The sequence below is a fragment of the Alnus glutinosa genome, chromosome 4 (genome assembly GCF_958979055.1).
Source record: "Alnus glutinosa chromosome 4, dhAlnGlut1.1, whole genome shotgun sequence".
NCBI lineage: Eukaryota > Viridiplantae > Streptophyta > Magnoliopsida > Fagales > Betulaceae > Alnus > Alnus glutinosa.
In genome coordinates, this window is record NC_084889.1 from 28,160,369 (window position 1) to 28,185,108 (window position 24,740).

At 36.6% G+C, this 24,740-nt stretch overlaps 3 protein-coding genes across 5 annotated transcripts; all 3 read right to left on the minus strand.

Moving 5' to 3' along the window:
- Positions 1–315: 315 nt before the first annotated feature.
- On the minus strand, positions 316–6,940 carry LOC133865239 (surfeit locus protein 1). 3 transcript variants are annotated; one of them, XM_062301607.1, is made up of 7 exons: positions 6,287–6,940; positions 6,102–6,202; positions 4,612–4,850; positions 4,081–4,255; positions 3,717–4,000; positions 1,244–1,321; positions 316–707 (listed from the first exon to the last, which is right to left on the minus strand). In XM_062301607.1, exons 1-6 carry the CDS (start codon positions 6,480–6,482, stop codon positions 1,252–1,254), a joined length of 1,065 nt encoding a protein of 354 aa, XP_062157591.1. In that variant the 5' UTR covers positions 6,483–6,940; the 3' UTR covers positions 316–707; positions 1,244–1,251. The 3 variants fall into 3 exon arrangements, with proteins under 3 accessions (XP_062157591.1, XP_062157590.1, XP_062157589.1); XM_062301606.1 differs by having other exon boundaries at positions 317–685; XM_062301605.1 differs by lacking the exon at positions 316–707 and having other exon boundaries at positions 803–1,321; positions 6,287–6,939.
- Positions 6,941–8,039: 1,099 nt separating this feature from the next.
- Positions 8,040–10,539, minus strand: LOC133867081 (non-specific lipid transfer protein GPI-anchored 3). The gene is made up of 3 exons (XM_062303761.1): positions 10,180–10,539; positions 8,513–8,557; positions 8,040–8,315 (listed from the first exon to the last, which is right to left on the minus strand). Exons 1-3 carry the CDS (start codon positions 10,481–10,483, stop codon positions 8,191–8,193), a joined length of 474 nt encoding a protein of 157 aa, XP_062159745.1. The 5' UTR covers positions 10,484–10,539; the 3' UTR covers positions 8,040–8,190.
- A 6,977-nt stretch (positions 10,540–17,516) lies between these two features.
- Positions 17,517–24,430, minus strand: LOC133866606 (TPR repeat-containing thioredoxin TDX). Its single transcript, XM_062303183.1, has 10 exons — positions 24,239–24,430; positions 24,117–24,150; positions 21,190–21,342; positions 20,993–21,080; positions 20,809–20,889; positions 20,636–20,700; positions 20,317–20,457; positions 20,133–20,246; positions 19,552–19,582; positions 17,517–18,076 (listed from the first exon to the last, which is right to left on the minus strand). The coding sequence occupies exons 1-10, from the start codon at positions 24,346–24,348 to the stop codon at positions 17,748–17,750; spliced, it is 1,146 nt and encodes a 381-aa protein (XP_062159167.1). The 5' UTR covers positions 24,349–24,430; the 3' UTR covers positions 17,517–17,747.
- Positions 24,431–24,740: the final 310 nt, after the last annotated feature.

Consider the following 24,740-nt stretch of genomic DNA (forward strand, 5'->3'; position numbering starts at 1 on the left):
TTGGGTATTCAAACATTCATCATGACAAGGAATCAAGGATGTTAAAACAAGGAATACTCAAAAAAAAATTAAAAAATATTTCTTGTTATTCACTTATAGCACTGAGTATTTATTATTTTACTTGATATCAATGGTTATATTTATTTGTTTATTTTGGATGAATTCAAATTCTATTAAAATCAAACAGAATGTTGCAGTACAAGCTACTCATGCAAAAAATAAAAAACCAGCAGGAACGAAAAACAAAGCGAACTATTCAACCGACTCCTACCCCGACACTTAACTATCTCAAAATTTATGAGTCCACGTGGCATTTATTTTCATAAAACATGGACTGTCACGTGAATTTGTAAATTATAATGAAAGTTGTAGCTTGTAAAACGTGGACGGCCAAGCAACACTCATCAAAAGTAAAAGCTATAGTACCCAAGCAGTACCCTATGACAAAATACAGAACCAAGAAGTCCGCCTCAGAAAGTTTTTTCATCTGAAGCTCTCTCTGACCCAACTAATATCGACAATAATTTTGTCCTGGAAAATGTAATAATATCCAGAACTCACTCCACCCAAGAATGTGGCAACTGGTTCATTCAGGCCTTGCTTGCCTGTAATCCTTCTCAACTTTCAGAAAGGAAAATCAATTTCCAACATGGCCTCCCTCCCCTTTCTTCTCCTTCCCAGCATGCTTTATTGCAAAGAAATTGTTACTGCAAGTAAAAAATGAAGAAGAAAAAGAAAGAAAGAAAAGTATACAATAACTTCATGAGCTAATGGCACAGTACATAATAGTACACCTTTCCACTCAAACGAAGTCTTAATCCCTTATAGTTAAGATCCATTACAGAACAACTTCAAAAATCAGCTCTATATAGGGCCAATGGGCCATATCCTCTGGCAAATCTACATGCTTGTTAAAAAAATAATATTGCTAAGAAAAATTGGAAAAAGTTTCTACGCAAAAATTTGTGAGGGATACTTCACTGAATAAAAACACAAAATAGAACATTATTTTCCAATGACTTGACTGCCTTCATGTATATTTGTTTGTTTAATGAGGAAAGCAGCTGATCCAGTAAATGTCTTCCAGTCAACCTGAGAACTCATGAACTAACAAACAACATTTCGCTCTCTTTGATAAGGAAATTACACAAGGGAAGTGGATTTAACAGCTCCACGTTCTCGCAGATCAAATTCATGCATGTAACCTAGAGGAAGAATATGATTTGTAAAAGTTATTGCTTACAAGAAATGCTATCTCCGACTCCTTTTGGGCTTTAATCTCTTGAAAGCCATGAATGTGACAGCAGCAGAAAGAGAATACCTGCTCAAAATAAAACCAGCATCCGAGAAAAATATTTTTTTGATAAGTAATTGAGATATCATTAAAAGTGTAAGGCGCTCCCAAGTATACAAGAGAAAATACTTAACTAGAAGAAGAAGAAAGAACAAGAAAATCATGAAAACTTAGGACCAAAGGAGAAATATAAGCAGCTGTCCACAGATTAAGAGTATTGAAGAAAAAAAATACTTCAACTCCTCCATCCAGAAAAAGATATTGTGGTAGGTGTTTGAGTTCTTTAAACTTTCAAGTGAAATGATGCTATTGTGTATGTGAATATCCTTTAGTATTTTATTTTTTCAATATTTTTTGGGACGTACCACTGAAAGTTGCTGAATAATTCAACTAGAGAGTATGATTTCATATCTTTGATGTATCATATAAGCATGTAAACTACAACTACGAGCCTGTAGGTAGAGCTGCGAAGTGTGCCTTACACAAATCAAAATAAGATGCATGTTTTTCTTTTTGATTGATGCACAATAGTTAAAGCACTGTTCCAACCTCCTGAAGATGGCAGGAGCTTAACAAATGAATTTTAATCTCGTTATGATTTCTTAATACCTGTGCTATGCATATTAGCTTCTGAACTACTGATTCATTTCAAGATAAATGGAATCTAGGACTTTACTGCAGATAATATTAAGAATGAACTCTTCACCACTCAAACTCATATCATACCCAAAACCAACATAATGAAACATATAGCATATAGAATTAATAGAAAATGATATATAACCTATGGCATATGGAATTAATTGTAGAAGTCAATGAACATGACAGACCATCTCGGTAGGATCTTTTTTACTTCTTTGCTGAACATCCAAAAGGTTTTCTTTTCCCTTCATTTCAACCTCTTACTCTTTCTTTTTCAACTCTCTGTTTTTAAGTAGGTTGTCCAATCACCTTCATCTAACTAAGCTTGAAAAGGTTTTGATATCATAGGCACCAACACCAACTTCTTGCCACAATCACATTCGAACAAGGGCAAGGCTTCTAAGAAATATCCCACCAAAGCCATGCTAATTTCTCATTACATCCATCAACAGATAAATCACATCAGTCCCAGCATATCTGAGAACGGATTATAAACATTCATGTCTCATGTTTATGAAGTGTGACTACATGTTTGGCATAGTTCTCTACCTACAACAACTCACCCCCTTTTCTGAGCTTGGGACTTTGTTGTATGAAAGATAAAGACTTCCTTTATGGATCACCCCTCAATTTTCACCACTATATTTTCAGATCATTACTTAATTCGTCTTACTACAATATGATTTTATTATCTTATTTTATTTTTTGGTAAGTGTCCTATTACCATATTTTTACGTTGGCTACACTATTGAATTATTAAAGATTTAACCTGCACAGGATTCATTTATCAATCTTCCATGCATTGCAGGGCATCGACATGGTGCTACACGCTTAACATACAGAGGTATACTTGAGAGAGAGAAACCAAACAAGGGAGGCGGTTGCCCAGATAAAGCCATTATGTTTCCTACTCTGACACTTCCAGAGTTTAGTCAAGACCACCACGTACTTGGTTCTGTTACATTGCCATAAATCAAGCCTAATTTTCAGATCAATTTCAAACAGCTGATACATTTTACATGCTCAATCCTATTGGCATGTGGACTGTATGGGCAAAGGAGGAAATGATTCAGGCATGTTGAGGAATGGAATGATGTTTGAAGAGACAACAGCTTCTAATCTACAATAAGATGTTTCCGCAGAATCTAAAAACCCAAAAGTCCAAAATATGCCTCTAAAAATATCATCAAACTCTGAATTTCATCCAAGGCAATGGATGCTGTCCTTTGGGTTAAGCATATGGATGCTCTGAAGAACCTATTGCTTTGAGAGACTAACACGCAACTGGCAGAAATCATATGAACCTTTAACTGAACCATTATTCATTCTATTATTAATTAGTTGACCAGTTCTCTTTATGTGTTAAAGCTACCTCATCAAATCACCTTATTGCAACCCAAAGACATCTGATTTGATACCCAAAGACATCTGATTTGATAAGTCTATCAACTGGGCCGCCCCAGCTATTGATTTCAAAAAAGAGGGTAATCAGACCTCGACCTTTCCTAAACCCATGTGATTGAGGAAGAAAGATCTCCGGGCCCAGTAAATATCATCACGGAAACTACCATCCTCTAATATTGGTCCAAAAAATAGTAAACAATTCTTTTGCCAGGAATTGGAAGAATGAACTCCTTTCATTCTTGGAACAATCATGAATGATATAAACAAAGATCAGGGCATAGATGAATATCTAATTAGTACAGTAATATCAAATCAGTCACTTGTAAAGGGGCAAGCACATGTAAAAAGTTGAATATCAAAAGATGCAAAAGCATACCATGTCAATGTATAATTGAGATGGTCCTGTGGCATGACTGAACTACGAACCAAGGTATTGAAATCCTTTGGAATAGGATAAGGATTACTTGGATTGAAATTTTCATTTATGTCTTCAATGTAGACAGTATCCTCAGGCAGTCCAGCAGCACGGGCAGTCGCAGGAACGTCAACGTAGAACCACTGAAAAGAGCTTGGATCATTTGCTGGAACAAATATGCTAGGCTTCTCACTCCCACGAACTACTCCAACAACTTCTGTAGGAATAACAGCAGGGATGTTGACCTGTAAGTGGCAAGAAGTTAAGATTGTATCTTCAATGTTTCTCACATCAAACAAGGCATCAAGTAATGACAGAAAACTACCTCAACGTTATTACGCTTCTTGGACCAAAACCTCCACCAAGAGCTTCCTTCACTACCTTGGACAGATAGGGGTGCTATATTAGGAGGCTTTTTTCCGGATCGTAAATCTTCTAAAGACTTGTCTTTCCAGCTACGAGGGACCCATCCTCTGTTGACCAAAATTGGCGACTGCACACTGGAAGAATAATATTCAACATATTGTTAGCTGAAAGGGAACCATAACACACAATTCATGCATCAGTCAAAGACAACATAAGAAAAGAAAAAAAAAAAAACTACTTTTTAAAATAATTTAAAACATCAGCTACTCAGGTGAAGGCCAAATAGAGTTCAGTCGCTCTTGATAAACTTGGAATCAGATATAAGAAATATTACTAAAAAAAGGAACATGACTCCTAAGTGGTTTAATAGAGAAAATCACTTTCTAACAGCTTAATGACTTAACACTCTTTAATGAGTCAAAGGAATGGAGAGAAGAAAGTGACATGTTACTATCATTGATAGAGCTAATAATACTCCTGAGGCTTCTACCTCTCTGTGCTGTTGGGTATCGGCATGAGGGGTGTGATGACATAGTAGCCATTTTCAGTCACTCCTGAAATACTTCTTGAACGAGGGCCCACATAGATTGAACTTTTCTCATCAAAAACTCCTTTGCATTTCACCCTCCTAAACTCCAGAGAATCCAATTTTCCATTGGATGGAGATATGTTGTTAAACATCAGGGGTTCCATTTCCAGCCTTTTCTGTCTATATTCTAGCATTTTAATCTGCAACATATAAGATATTGTCAAAGATAGTAGTCAACTTAACCAAAACCTACTCACAGCGTTAGGAGATACTATACAATAACTCTAAAGTTTCATCGTTGCAGACATGGCTACAGAGACAAAAACAAATTTGACACATTAAGAATGAGCCAACCCATATCATGTTGTCTAAAGAAATTAAAAATTTTCCTGTACAAGAAAGATGAGAGCACACATGCTCACAAGCATATATTCCAATGTGAAAGGTCAAAAGGCAATGGGCAGGCCGGCAGGCTGAGGCTTTCTATAAAGCATCATCTGGAAATAGGGCTATAATTGAGGCGAGTATTGTACATTCAAAGTTCGTTCATTTAATTTTGTTTCGAACATGAGCCGAGTTCGAGCTTATCTGCGAGCTAGATAATATGTTCAAACTCAGTTCATTTATTTTTCAAACGAACTCGAACATGTTCATAAGCTACTCAATTAACTTATTCATTCTTTTGTTTATATGTTCTCATAAATTCATCGTAATCAATAGTTATTTGGTTATTGTTAAGATTTTTATGATTCTAGTTAATTAGATAAATTAATTTTTATTTATAAACTTATAAAATTAACTTCACTAATTTTGTATGTGTAATAAATCATATATAGTCTTTTATCCTAAAATGGACTATTTATATTATATCTTATAACCTTACCTAAATTACTAAACAATCCAATCTCTAAAAAATAAAAATAAAATGAATTTACACGAGATACAAACTTATACGAGTTGAGCCGAGTTTATATGAGTTTGGCTTGTTTACTGAATTTTTATTCAAGCTCAGTTCTATTAAATAAACGAACCGAACTCAAGTCGAATTTATTTGAGTCGAACACAAGCTGTTTATGAATGGCTCGGTTCATTTACAGCCCTAACCATAAGTGTCCTAATCTGTCGAGCTTATGTAAAAGTAAACCTGTTCATGAAGAATTTAATTTTTTTGAACCACTCAATGGTTGACAAAAAATAAAATTTTCTGACTTCAAGTTCTAGAAACTTTCAAGCTGTGAAGCCACCCATCACAATAATAGTTGTAATCAAAATTATTCTCCTTCAATTGAAAATAATTTAGAAGCAAATTTAGACTCAATGACAGCATTAGACCTATTAAGCCCCAAGGTTGTGCGTAATGGCGTTTTACTAGAACCTCATCTAAAGGATTGAAAAAGTTTACATACACGAATAGGTGCAAATGTAAGCGTGTGTACTTGCGTGTATGTTACCTTGTCCTGTCTTCTGAAAATCTGCCAAGTTCCAAGGCCAAAAGTGATAGCTCCAGGGAGGAACAGCAACAATTTTGACCATCCCCACCTTCTTTCATTCCCTAAAACCAATCCTCACCAACTCAGATCAAAGAACCATGGGAAATTCAAGATAATAGAAAACGCTAAACCCACATAGCAAATACCGTGAACTTGGGAAGAGGACGCTGGTTGGGACTGAGGCACGGAGGAGGAGATGGCGGAGCTAGAGAAGGAACAAGAAGAAGAGAATGCTTGTGGTTGTGGTGGCAGAGGGACCCAGGGCCTGCCCAGGGCAACCAGCGACCCACCGCCATTACAGAACTTCCTGGTCAGCGTTTTGGAAATGGAGGCTGCACCCATTTTGATCAACAACCTCCTCTCTCATTTCATTTCCCACTGCGTTCCCTCTCTCTTCGTCGCCAGGGGTTTACGGAGGGCTTTCCCAGTTTCCCTGGACTTTTGCAAAATGGGCTTTCCCAAAATTGGGGCCTTTTTGTGAAGCCCATTTCTCAAACTAGGGTTTCACTCCAAGCCGCGACCCCTGAATCCCTCTATATATACGTTCCGCATCTCCTTCCTCGCCTCACCACCCGCTGTGGCGATCAGCTTCTTCATCATCTTCTGAAAGAATCTTTCTTTTGCTTTTGTGGTTTAATTAGGGTTTATTGGGGTTAAATTGTTTGCTTTTTGTAGATATGACAAGATTGTTTGTTGAAGAAGGCAATCAGTGAGCGTCACTGATGCGCTTGATCATTATGCTTGTAGCGCATTCAGCCCTTTTCGTTGCCGAAATCGTTGTCGGTGCTTTTGGGTACCGGCGCGAGCAGATATGCTTGCATTTGCCGTCTCAACCCTATACGGTTTTTGCATTCATCTGCTCGTACATTTCTTTATTTCTTTATTTATTTTCTTCGTTATTCATTATTTTGGGTTTTTTTTTTTTGGACTAATATTTTATTTTATAAAAATATTGTTATGGGTTTTCTTTTGGAATTAGTTTTGGGGTTTATTCATTTGTTTTCATTCGCTTTCTTCTTCTTATTTTTTATTTTTTATTTTTTATTTTTTATAGAGAAATACTAGGTTTCTTTTATAAAATAAATAACTAAAATATTTAATTTTCAAATAATGTGGCATAATCCCATCACCTACTCGAAGAATTGAACACGCAAGATGACTAGAATTTGGCATATTATTTGAGAGCTAAATTTATGAAATTATTTTTAAGTCCAATCCGGCTTGGAATAAATTTTTTAAATTATCTTAAGATTGTTCTTGTGATTCTCAAAATCAAAATTCTCTAATCCGGTTGAAGAAAAAAACTTTATTCCTTCTAAAATTACCATGGAATGATTGGTTCTAATCTTAAATCTAAAAGTAGCATCAACTCACATATAAAGTGATATTATTATATTAAGATTCTCTACAATTTTAAAAAAAAATTAAAATTTTAAATTATTTAAATTTAAGTTATTTTTCATTGAACGACATTAAAAATGCTACATATTAAATATATAACATGTTATCGAGGTAATATATATATATATATATTTCATTCCAAAATTCTTTCTTCACTTTTGAAAAGACGTTTCTTTACTGCTTTTTTACCTCGATTCTCATTGTTAACATGTTATATTTTTAATATATAACATTTTTCATATTATTCGATACATGAAATGATCTAAATTCGCATAATTTGAAAATATACAATTGTAAACAAATTACAGGGAAAATCCTGATCCGAAATTATTAAATGCTGAACCAATCAACGAATGCAAATTTAAAATATTAGCTATGTTTTAGTCACGTTGGTCGCTCGCGAATAGGCTCGGGCGTAAACAATTTAGCATTGTTTTGTTAGGAGTTTTATTTTGTTTTTTCAAAATAAAAACATTAACAAATAACTCAAATAGAAAATACACTTGAAAACATGAAACAATGTTTTCTTTGATCTTATGTCTTTTTTAAACAAAATACAAAAATTACATTCTAAAAATGCATCAAGAAAAAGAGCTGAAAGTATTTTTATTGGAAGAACAAACAAACTTGAACACTGAAGCAGTTTCTATCAGGCCTGGAATGCTGAAATAAAAAGAGCCACAATGAAAGCTGCAAAACCAGATACACCAAAGTGAGAGAACCCATAGGCTGCACCTTTTGGTGTTGAATTGCTTGTATTATTTGAGGAAGAACCTGTTACCAGAAAACAATTTTACAAGACTTAATTAATTTACAAAAAAAAAAAAAAAAACAGGTTTTTTGTTTTCTAATTTCAATATTTCACTTAAAACAGGAATTAAAAAATAAATAAAAATTTTGTTCTATTTATGTGTTCAAAACCAGGCCCTAAAATTCAGATTTTCTTTTGAATGGAAAATCTAGGAACTTACTGTTCGTAGGAGGAGGGGCAGTTCCTGAACTGGTTGGCGGGGACGCTTCAGTAATGAAAAAAAAAAATAAGATGCATTAAAAAAAATTGAAAGATAATCACAAAATGGTCTGATGTAAAATTTGGCTTTTGATTAACTATTTTTTCTTTTTAATGAATGATAATATATCAAAGAAACAAAACTAAATGCACAAGCACACAGCTGATTTCTAACACAACGAAGGGAATAACAACAGTTGACTAACTAGCCCTAGAGGTGTGCATTGGAGTTGCTCGATCAGGATCGGAAGAGTTGGAAAACCCTTGGCTCTTTTTCAATGGAGGCTATTTTTGTCCGGCCTCCACCTCTGAAAAAATGTCGGAGACGGATTCGGACCAAAGTGTCAGACTGGTCGAACTTTCATCGAAAATGAAAATCAACTTATGTCTCCGCCTCCGCCTCCGCCTGCCATCGGAAGCTGGATCGACCGTCGGTAGATAAGAAATCTACGCACCCCTAAAACTGCTAAACCATAAACAACACAACAATCCCAACAAGAACTCTTTGAAGAACTCATCCACAACACCAAAGTGTATACATTAATGAGATGGCAATAATTATCAGATTGCCCAATTCATGCATCTATGAAATAGTCCTAACCAATTCACTCACCAATTGATGAATAATCAAAGCCGAATAAAGGAAGCAAGGGGAAGGAATATATTAACCATAAACAGCACTTAAAAAAGGTCATCAATGAGGAAAGCCACAAAAACCTGTTCTTTGATGGGCTTTCAAAAGGTTGGTCAGCCAAATGAAATGGACAATAAGATTTGAAAGCAAAAGACAAGGTGATTGGATGATGCTCTTTTCTCTTGCTAATGAAAATTTCTAATAGTTAAAAAATAATATAAAAATAAAAATCTGTATTCTCTAGAACAGAGCATAGTGGAAAAAAAATATATGAGTACAAACTTATACAAAATGATAGATTCAAGTAGGGTCTTTTTTGTTTTTTTTTTTTTTTCTGCCAATTTCCATATAGATAAACACTAGAGTATTCAAAGCCTAAACTTCTAGCCTCGAACTGGCTTGCTTTTATCCTATCATTAGGCCAAAAGAAGGGGGGGAAACAATAATTAAAAGGCACTAATCGTTTCAGTTCATATCCACAATTTAGTAGTCTTTTTTTCTCACAAAAATCGCAAGATTTGCTTTAAACTTTGTTATTGCACATGAACATCAAAAGTACAGTAGAAAAATCAGAAACAAAAATTACTTTCACAAGGAATTAATTCAACTGGATCTGTTAACCAATGAAGGTTTCCAAGAACGAAACTAAAGATATATGACTAAAAGTTCTTTTTCTTTTTTCTTTTTTTAAAGAAATAATAATAATAATAATAATAATTGGGATGAGGATCCCTAAAATTTTCTGTCTGAATTGTACAAAATTCGAGTAAAAAAAAGAAAAGGCAATGCGAGATTCATCTGCCTCGAACAGTTAAGATGTTGTACTTGCAAGCAATTTAATTTAAGGGGATCTCCATTCCTCTTTTCAAAAACTAGGCTTAGTAGGCTATGATTATTAAAGACTAATTAATACCATTAAAAAAAAAATAACAAACGTAAACTGGATCCTAATTAAGTAGGGAAAAAAATGAAGGAAAAGAAATCTCCAAAAAAACCTGTTTTGCAAACTGATATGTCGGCATTGACAGCGCAGGCCTTTGCAAGCTTCATGGCATCATCCTGGGTAACGTTGAGCGACTTCAGGAGGTCGGGATTGTCGAATACGTCGCAGAGGCACTTGGGATCACCGGAGACCATCTCCTTCAACGGCAAACAGCACGCCGCCGTCGGGGTGGAGGCAGGTGGCTTCAAGAATTGCTGACATGGAAGGAGTTTCTGTATGCATGACGGTTGAGAGTAACCCACAAACACCCATGAAGAAAACAGAAGAAACCACGTTAAAATGTGCTTGGAAGCCATGATTTTTCAATCAGAAAATGATGGGTCTGTTTGTTTCTTTTTCTTCTCTCGTGCTATATATATATATATATGAATCTGTCTCTCTCTTCCCACTAAAAGACGGCCATTTTGTTCGGCAGTTACAAATCTTTTTCAAGGTAATCCAATGGGTTTGGTTTATTTTGGTATTTTTATGAAATTTTAAGAAATCCGTTGAGGAGATTTTTCAATTTTCCATAAGCTTGACGTCGAAAATACAATTAATTAATCTCGTTAATTAGACGAGGTTAATTACATGATAATGTCCAACCAAAAGTAACCACGTACGAGAGAATATATGTCCACTGAGAAATTGTAGAACAGGAAATCCAACCTCTAAAAAGTTACTCAAGCGGGTATATCAATTGGGATAGGAAATCCAACCTCTGAAAAGCTAGCCGCCACCGATCGATCGAGCGCTGCCCCTTGCACTCCTTCAAAATACAACCAGGCTTTCGAAAGCACAAAAAGAAGTTATCAACACGTACGTACGTGTAGTACCGGTCATGGCCTATCCGGCTATCCCTCTGTTTGGCTCCCGCGAAAGCCTAGAAAATGAAAAGACAAATAGAATAGAAAAAAAAAAAAAAAAAAAAAAAAAAAAAAAAAAAGGGGGGGTAAAATAGAGAAAAATGCTTTTTGGTTAGTTGAAATGCATAACATTGGAGATGCTATTATTTAAAAAGTGAAATTCTCTACTTTAATTATTATTGTTTTAATACACACTCCAACAAATTCTCTATTCTCTTTTCTACTTTTTTTAAATATTATTTTTCATTCTTTTTTTATTAAATTCTTGCCAACACTCATATTTTCAAACATTCATCTTTTCGAACGGCCATATTTTCTCAACGATCATATCTTCCCTTTTTTTTTTTTTTTTCTTTTATTGGACATTATCCAACTGTCATACTTTCCCAAGCAAACCCATTAAACATTTTAAGACCAAAAAATTGGAAACTTTATGCACTTCATGCAAAAAGGTTCGGACAATAGATGTTAGACAGTGCTATTAGTGATAAAGGAAGCGTCTTTTTTTATTCTTAGGGGCTCTAAAAGCCTTATTGGAACTCAAAATGCGATTTTTTGAAGGTTGAAGACAATAATCAGTGTAACTAATCGATCATTGTTCATCATTGATCGATTGGTTGACATGTACTATGATAATTGTATAGCATTGATCAATCACCCCTTTTGAGTGATCGATCAACTCTAGTGATCAATCGCCCATTTTGAGCTATCAATCACCCATTTTGAGTGACCGATTGATATTAAGGTAGAATACTTGAAATGGGGTTTTAGGGTATAGGGGTAGGGTCTTAGCCTAGTGGACCTTACTAATGATAGGATATCTCGCAAACGAAGGACCCAAAACGTTTGAAGGAGAGTTTGAGAAGGAATATTACAACCAATATTTTCTCGGATGCCTATTGTTGATATTAAATGTGCATATTTTATAATGTCTTGAAATACTTTGTGATTTAATGTTGTGAACCCTAAGTTTTTAATTAAAGCTAATGATTTTGCAAATGAATGATTGTATTATATATTTTCAATGCTATTTTTCATACATATATATAAATGAAATGATAATGTTCTTGTGTGACGTAACCACTTTTGTTTAATATGTGAAACTTATTGCGAAAGAAATATGTGACATAAGCATACTAGACTGTACAAACTGACTCTATGGCCTAGTTGTTATGCATGTGAGTATCTAGTCTGGATCCGAGGGTTACCATGACCAGGGCAACTATTCACAGGTAGAGGTCACACTTGTGGCATTGCTAGCTGCATGCACATCCAAGGTATCAACCCGATCGAACGACTAGAGGATGGCTAGCTATTGTACCTTGCTGAGGCACCCTATAGTACTAGTGGCTATCGGTAAGCTATTATCATACAAGTTACAAATACCTTGGTCCTACTTCCAATAAGGTTTACTTGTCACGGCATGAGATATTTGATGAAAATTTTTCCGGCCAAGGAGAAAGCTGCTGCCAGATTGCTCCCAAGCTCACTCCTCACAATGAGCCTCTTCTGGTCATATCTGTTAGGTTCGACAAAAGGGTAGCAGTTGCAGCAAAAAACACCTAAGGTTTTGTAATTAGGGTCCTCGCCATAGAGTTTGGTAAAAGGTGAGACATTATCAAGAATAGGTGTAGGTAGCCTATTGATAATATGAACAACAATGAAGAAGGAATCTACCCAAAACCTAATTTGAAAATTGAGAGCAAACCAAAAGGGTAAGGTTAGTTTCCAAAATATGTCTCAATTTCGTAACGGCCTTGTTGTGAGGTGTACGGACAAGATTTTTTATGTATGATCGATCCTATGTTTATTAAGAAATGCTTGAAAATGCAAGGAGGTGTATTCGCCTCCACCATCAAATTGAAGTTGCTTGATGTTAGAGAAAAATTGATTTTCAACCAGCAATTTAAACTTACTAAAATTGTCAAACACTTGTAATTTGTGAGCAAGTACATGGATAAAACCAAGTAAATCTAGAGTAATCATCTATAAAGATCATCACATAGAATTTGTAACCACTCACAGATTGCACAAGAGATGTCCATTCATCACTACAGATTAATTTCAATGCATGGTTGGGTAGATACTAGGGTAGACAAGGATAAGGGTTGCCTTTTACTTTTACCAAGCTGACATGAATTTCAAATGCCATTTTTATTGAAATCTTGACAAGAACCAAGATGTTGAAATTTGTTAATCACTCAAGAAACTACATAATGTAGCAGGATGACCTAATCTAAACTCTAAAGTGTGATCCCATGGAAGATGTTTTTATTCCAAATATGACAGCAAAAGCTTGAAGGCCTTTGAGAGAATTCCTTTAGAGCCGTATTGGATAAAGCCTATTCTCACTTCTCGCCTTCGGTAGTACGACATTGCTCTTATTTTCCTTGACAAAGAAATGAGTTAAAGTTAATATAGGGAAAAGTATACACACCCTCCTCGAACTATCATTCTATTGTTAATGTGCCCCCCAAACTATCAATTGTGTCAATGTTTTCTCCTAAACTACTAAAAAATGTCGATGTCCCACCTAAAGCCAACAAAAAGACAAAAATAACCCTAAAAAGTTTTAGTAAGACAAATATATCGTTATAAATTCCTGGAAAAAAAAAAAAAAAAACCCTTGGATTTTATTTTTAATTTTTTGAAAAATAATTTTTTGTTTTTTGTTTTGTTTTGTTTTTATATAATTTTATGAAGGTTATTTTTGTCATCGTGCATAGGGCATATTGACATTATTTGGTAGTTTAAGAGAGAGATATTGACACAAACTAGAGATGGGTTGGAGTTTAATGGTCGAGAAGGAAACCTCATCGGCTCATCCCCTGCTGCAGCAGCTTATTCTTAATTTGGGGGAAATTATCGTTAGCCTTGCTTCTGAGTAAACAGTAGTGCAAAATTGGAAGCGTCGCTTGCAGCAGTTTGTTATTGATTAATCAACATTTCATGACTCAATAGTTCATCTTCAAAATCATCAAAGGTTAGTGGATTCTCTAGAGTAGTAAATGAGAAGGAAGTTATAAAAGACTTGAAGGAATGATTCAAATTAACCACCAATGATGATCAATGAGATAAACCCCACCGGGTGTTAATTAATCTGGCTTGACACCTGATCCCAATCAATTAATTAACACAGAAACATACGCCCAATCAAGCTTGAAAAAATGATAAAACCAATGTAAGTATAAAAGGAAGACCTTCTTTACGTGACAGCCATGCATCCATGATCCATACCTTAAAATATATGGCATGCTTGCTTCTTGGCGTATTACAGTACTCACATTTGGCACTCCAGCTTTAGCAAAGCAAGCTCGATCAACATCTACAACCGCCGCTGGTCTGCCGCCATCATCATCATCATCATCGACGTTGCTCGATCCTGCATGAATAGTTTTTGAAAAAACAAAAAACACAAAGACGACGAACCCCAATGAGTTGGCTCAGCTGGTGAAAGCCTGGGACTTTGAGTGCTCCTCATGACCAGTCTCAGGTTTGAAACTTAATGAATACAAACTACATCTTGAACGAAGCCCTCGACTCAACCGGTCCATGTTGAGAGGGGTGTGAGGCATTGGTTCTGGTTTTACCTGAAAAAAATAAATGGGTACGTACACGAAATAACCCTGTCCAGTATTTAAAAAAAAAAAAACAAAAAAGACGATGGAAGGCACGCGATATTGGCGCGGCTCAATCAGGCCACAGAGTCAGTCATTCATTGACGCTATGGAAAGATTGAACCACGCCAACACCTCGGGTTGGTGCATGCCTCGATCAACATGGGCAAGAATTATTGGAGTTGCTGGAGATATTGCTTCTTGATCATCTATTTGTAGCTTCCAATGCCTGTTTATTGTTGGGGCGTCCAAATTGTAGAAAACAAACCAAATATTTAGTGGTTGGAAAAAGACATGGAGAATATTGCCAGGGAGATGTGTTTGATCTCTCTAGGACTGCCGGCGAGGTTCTCCAGATAATAGCCGGCCTAGCCTGTTTAACTAGGTTTTCCCACATGGACAGATTATCATCTCTTAATTATGGGGAGCAAACAATTGCCTTTCTTAGAATATGCGAAAAATATATAATATTATTCGTATATTTCATATTTGGTTGATTTTGAAGTATTCTTTATTTACGGATTAATTATAATGAAATATTAGGATTGTAATCAAATCAAATCTTGGAGATTTGATTACCATACTTGTATTTACTCTAAACCCTATAAATATAAATATTTTGTATTGTAGAGAAATAAGTTAATGAACGCAATGTAGCTCTTAAGGATAATTTGTAATGATGAACGTATGCAGTGACGGAGCTAAGGGTGGCTGGTATTTACTCTAAACCCTATATATAGATTCTTGACGGACAATGGACATCATTATTTTATTTTATTTTTTTTAAAGGATGGACATCACTATATATTGTAGTTAGTTAAAATGCATTCAATTCAATATTTGTCTGAATACTATTTATGTTTTTTGTTGGAGATTCTAAAACTGACATAAGCATAGAGTAACCGTCCATAAACTTTGATTTTGGGCATGAATATACCGTACCGTATGTGCGGGACGAGACATGAAAAATTGAGTGTATGTTTTAGTTTTACATACACCCACAACGCTTATCGTGCTAGCTTCTTCTTACGGAGTAATGATAGATAGGGGACCATTAGCTGTCCCTTGTCCGGCACTTTCCACAAGGAAAGTGTTTTCTTTCATTTTTTTTTAATAAAATACATTTTCCTTGTGGAAAGTGCTGGACAGGGGACGGCTAATGGTCCCCTGTCTATCATTACTCCTTATGTCATCTCCTTGCTAAGGAGTGATTCACAGGAGACTGGAAACCGTCCCCTGTCCGACCCTTTTTATTAAAAAAATAGATTTTTAATAAAAATGGACGGGTGGGGGACGGAAAAACCGTCCCCCACAAATCATTTTCCCTCATCGCTCATCGTGTACCTCCCATTCTTTGCAATCCAAGGTCTTACATTGGCAGCCATCACCAAAATCATCCTTCAACTCAAAAGCAACATCCTCTACTTCTGGCTAATCCTCGATCTATGCCTCATTCATGCATAACAACCAATGCTTATGTGAATAATGTGATGCTTGTCCTGAGGGCACTTGTTCCAAGCTACATTACAGGATATGCCGTTGTGATTGGCACCACAGCTCTCTTCTTCCTGACTTGTGGCTTCTTCCTGAAGAGAACTCAGATACCAATATACTGGAGGTGGCTTCATTACATATCGGCAATCAAATACCCGTTTTGAGGCATTAATTGTTGACATATGAATTCAAAGGGAGCAGATGCTACAATGGGCAGCCACAGGATCTTTCACCAGGTCCTCTGGGAGAGAGGTGAGGTTCAGCAATCTCCACAACAAAACCATTTCACCACTGCGAAAAGATTGCATGTCGATAGGACAAGACGTGTTGTTCTCGATGGATATAGGGGAGAAGGATATATAGTATTTGGTATGACATAGCAATCTTGCTGGCTTGGGGAGTTCTTCATCATCTCTTCTTCTACTTGGTTCTCAGATTTTACTCCAAGATTGAGAGGAAATGAAGTGATCTGTTATCTCTTTGCATTTGCTACTATCTTAATTTTATGTTTATCTCCCAAGTTGGAGAGTAGCTAATACATTATTATTCAATCATATATTTATGGAAGCATACCATATATTTCAAAATATTTCTTTTGAATATGAATAATAAAGCTTGTTACTTTTTTTCCCCGTGGGTTCCTCGGCTATAAATACCAACAAACATAAAGAAAAACCTCTAAAACCCTCCTACTCACACTCACAGCCCAAAAACACACGTCAGCACACCCGACAAGTCTTCTTTGCACATTCATTTGCAAACGTGTACTAGAGTGAGAATTTGACTTTTAAAATTGAAATCTTCAATCCTATTAGTATCAACCGCTTTTAGTTCCACTGAATTTTTGAAATTTTTAATCGGACTTGAAAAAGTACCTACAGTTTTTACCGTCTAACCCCTCCTGGGCAGTGAATAATATCATTTCCAAATATCATTTCCACCATTAACCGAGCAAGAATTGTCTAAACACTACACAAAGCCTACTGCGGCTCGTAAAAAGCTTGATGCATGCTTCTCACGTTTTATGGACTTCGCTTCTTATAGCAGCCTCTCTCTCGCTAGTATCATCGCCAAAGAGGTTGCCACATTAATCCAAGGGTTAGCTAGCTATCAAGCCAGGGAAAACAAGACTTTGATACTAATTAATCCGTATAATATAGAATAATTAAATCCTTCAAGACACGAGGAAGATGAACAAAGAAGAAATCTCTTCTTTCATTAAACTTAATTAATAGCCCAATTATTAAAAATTAAGGTTTGATCAAATCCATTACATAGACTACAAATCCTAAGGATACTAAAAGTCTAAAACTCCTCAAGAGAATAATAGTAATAACAAAAAAAATATAAAAGTCCTAAATTTATAAGAGAACTCAAAACACAAAAATAAGTTCCACATTTATATCATCACATTAGTCACGGCAAACATAAGCAAACTTATTAGTGCTATAACTGAAGCAACACGACTCAACAAGCCAATTAACAGGAATCAGTACTACTTCACAGACATATCTTCCATGTAGAACATAGTAGACAAAACCAAACACAGAAGGCAAGAGCAAGAAACAACAGAATTCATATTCTCATCAAGATTTAGGTCACATCTAGCTTGCGTGCTGTGCAATCTTCTTTTCAAGTGCACTTTTGTCTGCTCCAACAACCTTGTCCACCTCCTTGCCATTTTTTATAAAGAAAAAGGACGGAACGCTACTAATATTCCAGCGTGCAGCTGCATCCTTGGCCTCATCTATGTCAACTTTCAGAAAAACAACTTTCGGGTACTTCCCAGCTAAGCTTGTGTAATGAGGAGAAATGACACGGCAGGGACCGCACCACGTTGCAGTGAAGTACAGGATTGCCAGGCGAAATGTCTTTGAAGCAGCATTCAACTTCGTTTCCAGTTCACTAGCAGAGTGAATGCCAACAACTTCCCCTGTTGTAAACCAAAATTATGGTATGCTAAGCTAGAGCAAAATTTGTCTTAAAAACACCATTGCCTGTTATTATGTTTTCATAAATCAATGACTGAGTAGGGAAAAAAAAATTTGTTCAAACCAATTATCGTATACTACATGCCTCTGATGTTTTTGAGGTACTACCTACTCAAGGCGGCTCGGAAACCTCTCCAACTACCCGGCTTTAGAAAGGCAAGGCTCAAATGATGTAGTGTTGAATGTCTCTCGTGGGTCTTAGGTCTTTTGGGTTTTTGGGTTTTTGGGGGTTTGTTGGGTCTCCTTTTTTTGGGGGGTTGGTTTGGTTGTTTCCATGTATACTGCATGTGTACTTAGGAACGTTTTACGCTTTTTTTATAAAATTTTATTACTTACAAAAAAAAAAAAATACCTGTTATTAGATCAAGGAATTCGGCTGAATACAAGTTTTTTCAAGTTTAATGATGTGCTCCAGTCTCTCCAACTCAGATATATAGCTAATGCACTGCATTTCACTGTAACCTTCCACCTAGATCTGATAGCTTTCACCTAAGTTGCATGCAATTCTTTCCAAGAAATCTTCCCTAGCATGTTCTTATGCAACAGAAAAGGCAAGTGTTCAAGAGGGAGACTGCATATCAAAGAAACACATTGGTGTGGTTTGTAATCTAATCTAGGGGGAAAAAAATCTCCAGGGACTTCGCATTTGAGAACAACATCCATAAAAATGATTAACATGACAACAATAACTACAGTTATTACTGAGAAGTTAGCATCTGAATTTACAGGGGAAAATGTAAATGTTGGGGTTTTCTGTCAGGAAAAAAAGGTTAGAATAAGCCATTTGTGAACACTAATAAACTATTACAGGCATCAGAATATCAGTAGGAAGATTTTTGGACAGCAAGCTTATGTTAGGGAAATTTGAGAGGTAACAGACTTTAATAAGAACAAACAGAATTGCCTCAAAACAAAACATCAAGGTTTAGTTATAAAAACAAAACAATCACACATGTAGTTTTATATTAATAAAATGCTTGTGCCCACAGCCTAGGTGGAAAAGCAATTAATAAAAATCACAAAAAAATAAAAAATAAAAAGACAGAAAATCATTTTCTTATCTTATTAATATGCACAACAAACAGAAATTACAACTTAATGATGATATAATTACCTAAATATGCACAACCCATAAATGAGCTCTGCAGATTCCTTGTTATTCTTCCTACTTTTGGTCAATAATTGGTAAAACTCTGACCATGTTTGTAATCCAAGCTTAGTTTTTCAAGGATAAATAGTATAAATATAGGATGAGATTCTAGGGAAACAATTACTTCTGGGAAAATGGCTGTTACTGTCAGGACCTTCTTATGACAATCAAAGGGATAAATGACGAGGAAAAGCAAAGCCACATTTAACCCTGCATAAAGTTGAAGACTTATGTATTATAGATGGAAAAGGGGATTAACAGCCATACCATCCTTTAACGCAGATAACGCATCTCGATCCTGCATGAAGATTCAGAATAAAGGACATCAACCTCTGAAATACAGAGACATTCAGCAAGCATGGGGATAAACAGAGAAGTGATCATTCAATTACCCAAGACTTCTGACCGTAAGTATAACAACACCCACCCTAACCATCTCATTAGCACTCAGCAGCACCAAAAAGTAAACAAGGAAAAACAAATTCTGATACCAAACATTTGATCCAAGGCCTAGTATACGCTTCATACATATTTATACCCATCTCACTGACACCAACATTGCCAATAGACTTAACTATAGAGTTAGCTAGGTCCCTTTCAACCTAATTAATAAGAGAAGAGATATAAATGAACTAAGAACCTGACCACAACCCATATCTCAAAGCACCAATCTAGCATTGCCAGATATACCAAAGTTTTATCTCAAATCACATTGATATTCAATCTTCCCATGCCAATCATATCTCACTTAGAGAAAATCTCAAGTATATAATCTATGTAATATCTTTCGACACACCGAAAAGGAAACAGAAATGAAAAAATAAATAAATGATATTAACTCTACTTACCTGTTCAGCTTGCCGTCTTTGCCTCTCACGTTCAGCTTTTTTAAGTTCCCTTTCCTTTCGCAGACGTTCATATTTTCTGTGGTGCTCTTCGAGTCGGTGGGCATTGGGTTCAACCTACCAATTAAACGAATTATCAAGCAACAATTTCTTTGGTGACTTCTCCTGTCAAAAGAAGAAATTTTACCTTTTTAAGCACCAAACCGATCTCCTCATCATAGTCCAACTTTGATGCTACATGCAGATCCTTTGCTGCTTCTTCCCACTGGGCCAACATGGCCCTTGCCATTCCTCGTACTTTATATCCTTTTGCTGAGTCAGAGTTGATCTGGGACAAATAAATATAGGTCTTTTTAGATCTGAATAACACATAAAAACACTCATCATTCTTGTGTCAGACACGGTAAATTAAAAACTCGGATGCATCATTAGTTCATTACTAATTTTAAGTGAAACTTCTTGTGCAGTCTGCACAGGCACAGGTATAAGAAGGGCCATTAGCCAACCTGTAAAGCTGCATCAGCATCACGGATTGCAGCATTTGGTTTGTTCGATTTGACAAAGACACTAGCTGAAAGCATAACAAAGTTAGGTTTCCAAGAGATTGAAGCAATGTTGAGATAAGGCCAAAGAATGTGATCACATTAAAATAAAATAACTTTCATTTGAGAAAGATTACCTCTAGTTGAATATAATATTGCTGAAGTCGGGTTCAGCATGATGGCTTCTGTTAGAAGATCTATGGCTTCATCCAGCTTACCTGAAATATAATAAAATCTAATTAACAGATAGAAAAGTGGCCACAAAACAGAACTGAAGAAATCTTCAATTGAAAAGGATAATCATAAAAAATGATCCCATACCTTCAGAAACTGCATCCATAGCTTTTGACTTTGCTATTTGTGCAGCTTCCTGATTCTCTTCTGTAACTTCAACTGAAGGGTTTCCCATCTGCCATTAAGCAATACAAAAATCTACTAGTTTGAGGAACTAGTTGACAACCCCCCCAAGAAAAAGGGAAATTACAGTAAGCATCCCAACCAAGTTTTATTCCACCCACCTTTTGTGGAGGATCATCATCAGGCTCCACAACATCAGTAACATCCAACTCAATATCAGACTCAACAATTTCATCATCATCCTCAGTCGATGTAGATGGATTTTTGGCATCAAAATGTTCCTTAGTGTCTGACATTTTGTCACCACCTTTTTCCTGCACGTTTTCTGATAATCAGACTAGGCATTACAACAATAGCTAGCAAAATGAACTAAAGAAAATTTGACTGGAAAAAATGGAAAGTTATGGGCTTTGTTTATTTGTGTTTTGGAAAATAATTTTGAAAAACTATATCTAGAGAACAAAAAAGAAAACTTATGAAAATGATAATTTATGGTCATGTTTTTTCCAAACTGAAAAATAATAATAATAATAATAATAATAATAAAGAAGAAGAAGAAAAAAAAAAAATTAGAAAAAATCTCTAAGAACAGTTTTTAAAAAATTTCTTGGTAGAACAGTTTTGTTTTGTTTTCTATCCTTCTGAATTTAAAAAATAGAAAACTGTATTTAAGAATCAGGAATAAAAAAGACCCTATGATTTTTAAGAATATCATTTGATAGTCCACTGGAAGCTGTACGAACATTTCTGAAGCTATCCCAGTCAGCTACTCAGACTTCATGGAGAGTAATTGTCAAGGGTCCAAAGGTGTGCAATGAACCTTCCAACAAATGTATATTACCAACCTTAAACTATATTTGAGATTTTGGAAGCTGAAGAAAGTAGAGAAGGAGAGAGAACGGGGGGTTGGGGTGGGAGGACAAGGAGACCAGAGAAGAGGGAGTACTTATTCCATTCCTTTGTTTGGATGTTCTCTTAAATAATAATAGGGAGAACATAATAATAGGCGGAAGAGGGGATTGGATATCCCTCCCCTTATTTGGTTGTAGAGTGGAAAGGTATCGTGTATATCAACAAGTATATGGAGATAAGTGCTTAGGGTTTACTTGGGTTGTTAATAATTGTTATAAATCAAAAGCAATTAAAAAGTCATAAACTTGGTATCCTCTCCCTCCAAATTCGCCCAATTTGATAGAAACAACAATTATTATATGAAGGCTTCCATGTTAAGCCTTCATATATTTTCCTTACAGGTCTTTTCAAGCCTACCTCACCTACCACATTTTCCCTATAAATAGAGCATGCAACACAATTGCATTAGTCAAGTCAATAAGAGCAAGATGTAGCCCTACAGGGCATTTCCTAGTGGTGGACGTAGGGCGCTAAGGCCAACCCACCACAGAGTTCATGTGTCTCTTTCTCTCTCTCTTCGTTTTCGCTCTTCTTTCAGAAATTTCATCTTATTATAAAATTCTCCATTGTACTAGAGTCACTTTCTTGTGGAATCCGTTTTTCTCCCACTATTGCCACCACAAAGAGACTCAATGCACCACCACACAACAGCCACACGCCTTCTCCTGCCGTTGCCAATCCATCCCAAGCCTTCACCGAAGCTGACTCTAGGAAACTAATCTCATAATCAGGTTCACAAGGTGCAGATTGGTAGATTACTTATCAAAAAAAAGATTGGTAGATCAACGAAAAATGCCTACTGGAACGGCCTCTCCACTTTCCCTCAAGCACCACCGAGCTTTTTTGCGTCTCTATCCACGCACTTTCGCACGCCCATGCATCACACGACATCTTCATGTGCCCCCTCATGCCTTCAAGCGTTGCACAACACACACCACAACTTCAATTCACGGGCTTCGCACAGCTACATCTATTGGATCAGCTGACATTGATCCAACCTAGATAGCCTACTCGGCCCAACGTACCAGCCCCGTTCAGTCAGCCCATACCACTTTCAGCCCAAGTAGGCCCAGTTTAGCCTGTAGTCAGCCCAGTTGCGGCCTATTGCCAACCTAGTAAATGGCCCTTGTTGGCCCACTTCAACGGTCCAATTATCCAGCCACCGTGTCGAAGACGGCCACCACTCTCATGCCGAACAACCATCCGAAGCCAGCCACCGTGCCGATGCCGAACAACCGTACAAAGCCGGCCACTGTGCTGAAGTTTTATCACTTGGTTGTCATCCGCCACCACGAGGTTCACCACCGGTAACCACCTAGCCCAACGTCAGCCACCGCTTGGTTGCCTACAACCAGCCATCATCTAGCCTCAATTGTATACCGGCCACCTCTCGGCCCACCTACTACCAGCCATCGCCCGGCCTCAGTTCCCCGTCGGCCACCACTATGTCATGCCTACAACCATCACCAGATCCTCTCCACTCAGTTTCACGCCTGGATTTCTTTTTGTGTCACACCTAATTCTGACCCTGCCAATATCGCGTCCAGGTTTCTACTCCTGCCACACAGGACCCTAATCTGACACTCGAGCTCACGCCCATATTTTTGTTCTTGCCACACTAGATCCACTTCAGCCCCAAAAAAAAAAGTTGCTAATTATTTTTCTTTCCAGGTTCAAGCTTCCACCTTAAGTTTTTGGGGAATGTTAGAATATTTAGGATATAATCTATGTTAAGCCTCGATATATTTTCCTTATAGTCTGTAATCAAATCTCTAATATTTGATTACCTTTTCCATACTACCTCACTTACCACATTTTCCCTATTTATAAATAGAGCAAATGACACAACTGTATTAATCAATTCAATAAGAGCAAGATGTAGCCTACAAGACAGTTCCCAGTGGTGGACTATTATGTCTCTTCCTCTCTCTCCGCTTCCGCTTTTTATGCACATATTTCATTTTATTATAAAATTCGAAAAGAAGATAACTTGAGAGTTTAATCAACTGGTTTATCCGTTTAAAGGACATAACAGCATGATCAAGACTCACAAAAATCAACAAATCAGCGTGAAAACACTAGGAAATTCCAAAACGTCCCGCCCGCACTGGGAGTTGAAACGGAGCAATAAAAGTTCAGGTTACGGAATCACAATAATAGTAAAATTGAGACGCACCGTTTTTGGTTGTAGCGGAATTCGAGCTCCCAAGCTTCAAACAGAGAAATTCCCAGAGGTGAGTCAAAGAAAGAATCCATAGTAGATATTAACGCCAAGATATGGGTGTGAATTCACAATACCTTAGGAGATACGACTTGAAGAAGGCAAGGGAAGGGTCGTGGAGAAGTGAAGGGTTGGATTTGCATTGCTTGATGAATTGCTCCACCTCTATGATCTTCTCCGCATCCATTCGGTGCTTCGGTGCCTCTCTCTGTCTCTCTCTCTCTCTCTCTCTCTTTCTGGAAAAAGTTCTTCTCGAAGGATTGGGGTTTGGTGCGGGTGAGCAGTGTCAGTTTCGATGGATTTGACGCTCAATCACCGTCTAAAGTTTATGGCGGGTCCCAATGCCACGTGGATGGATCGTTGCCGTTGGTGAAGAGTACGATGGTCGCGACGGACCTGACCTACCAAAGTATTATTCGTTACTTTACCTTTGAATAAATTCGCGGGCTTTTGTGCCTGAGAATCGAAATCCTTGCCTAAAGGTCAAGCGTGCAACAGTAGTCTGTATTGATTAGAAAAACAGGAGTGTGCATCTAGGGTCGTAAAAGTGACTTTACTAGTGTATATATGAATGCGGTT

Coding starts and splice junctions, on each gene's coding strand:
- LOC133866606 (XM_062303183.1), bottom strand. CDS start 24,348: ATGGATGCGGAGAAGATCATAGAGGTGGAGCAATTCATCAAGCAATGC. Junction 20,458..20,635: donor ATGCTGATGCAGCTTTACAG/GTTGGCTAATGG, acceptor TATTTGTCCCAG/ATCAACTCTGACTCAGCAAA. Junction 19,583..20,132: donor AAAGACGGCAAGCTGAACAG/GTAAGTAGAGTT, acceptor ATCTTCATGCAG/GATCGAGATGCGTTATCTGC.
- LOC133867081 (XM_062303761.1), bottom strand. CDS start 10,483: ATGGCTTCCAAGCACATTTTAACGTGGTTTCTTCTGTTTTCTTCATGG. Junction 8,558..10,179: donor CATATCAGTTTGCAAAACAG/GTTTTTTTGGAG, acceptor TCATTACTGAAG/CGTCCCCGCCAACCAGTTCA. Junction 8,316..8,512: donor TGCCCCTCCTCCTACGAACA/GTAAGTTCCTAG, acceptor TTCTGGTAACAG/GTTCTTCCTCAAATAATACA.
- LOC133865239 (XM_062301607.1), bottom strand. CDS start 6,482: ATGGGTGCAGCCTCCATTTCCAAAACGCTGACCAGGAAGTTCTGTAAT. Junction 4,851..6,101: donor TTTTCAGAAGACAGGACAAG/GTAACATACACG, acceptor TATATGTTGCAG/ATTAAAATGCTAGAATATAG. Junction 4,256..4,611: donor ATACCCAACAGCACAGAGAG/GTAGAAGCCTCA, acceptor TTATTCTTCCAG/TGTGCAGTCGCCAATTTTGG.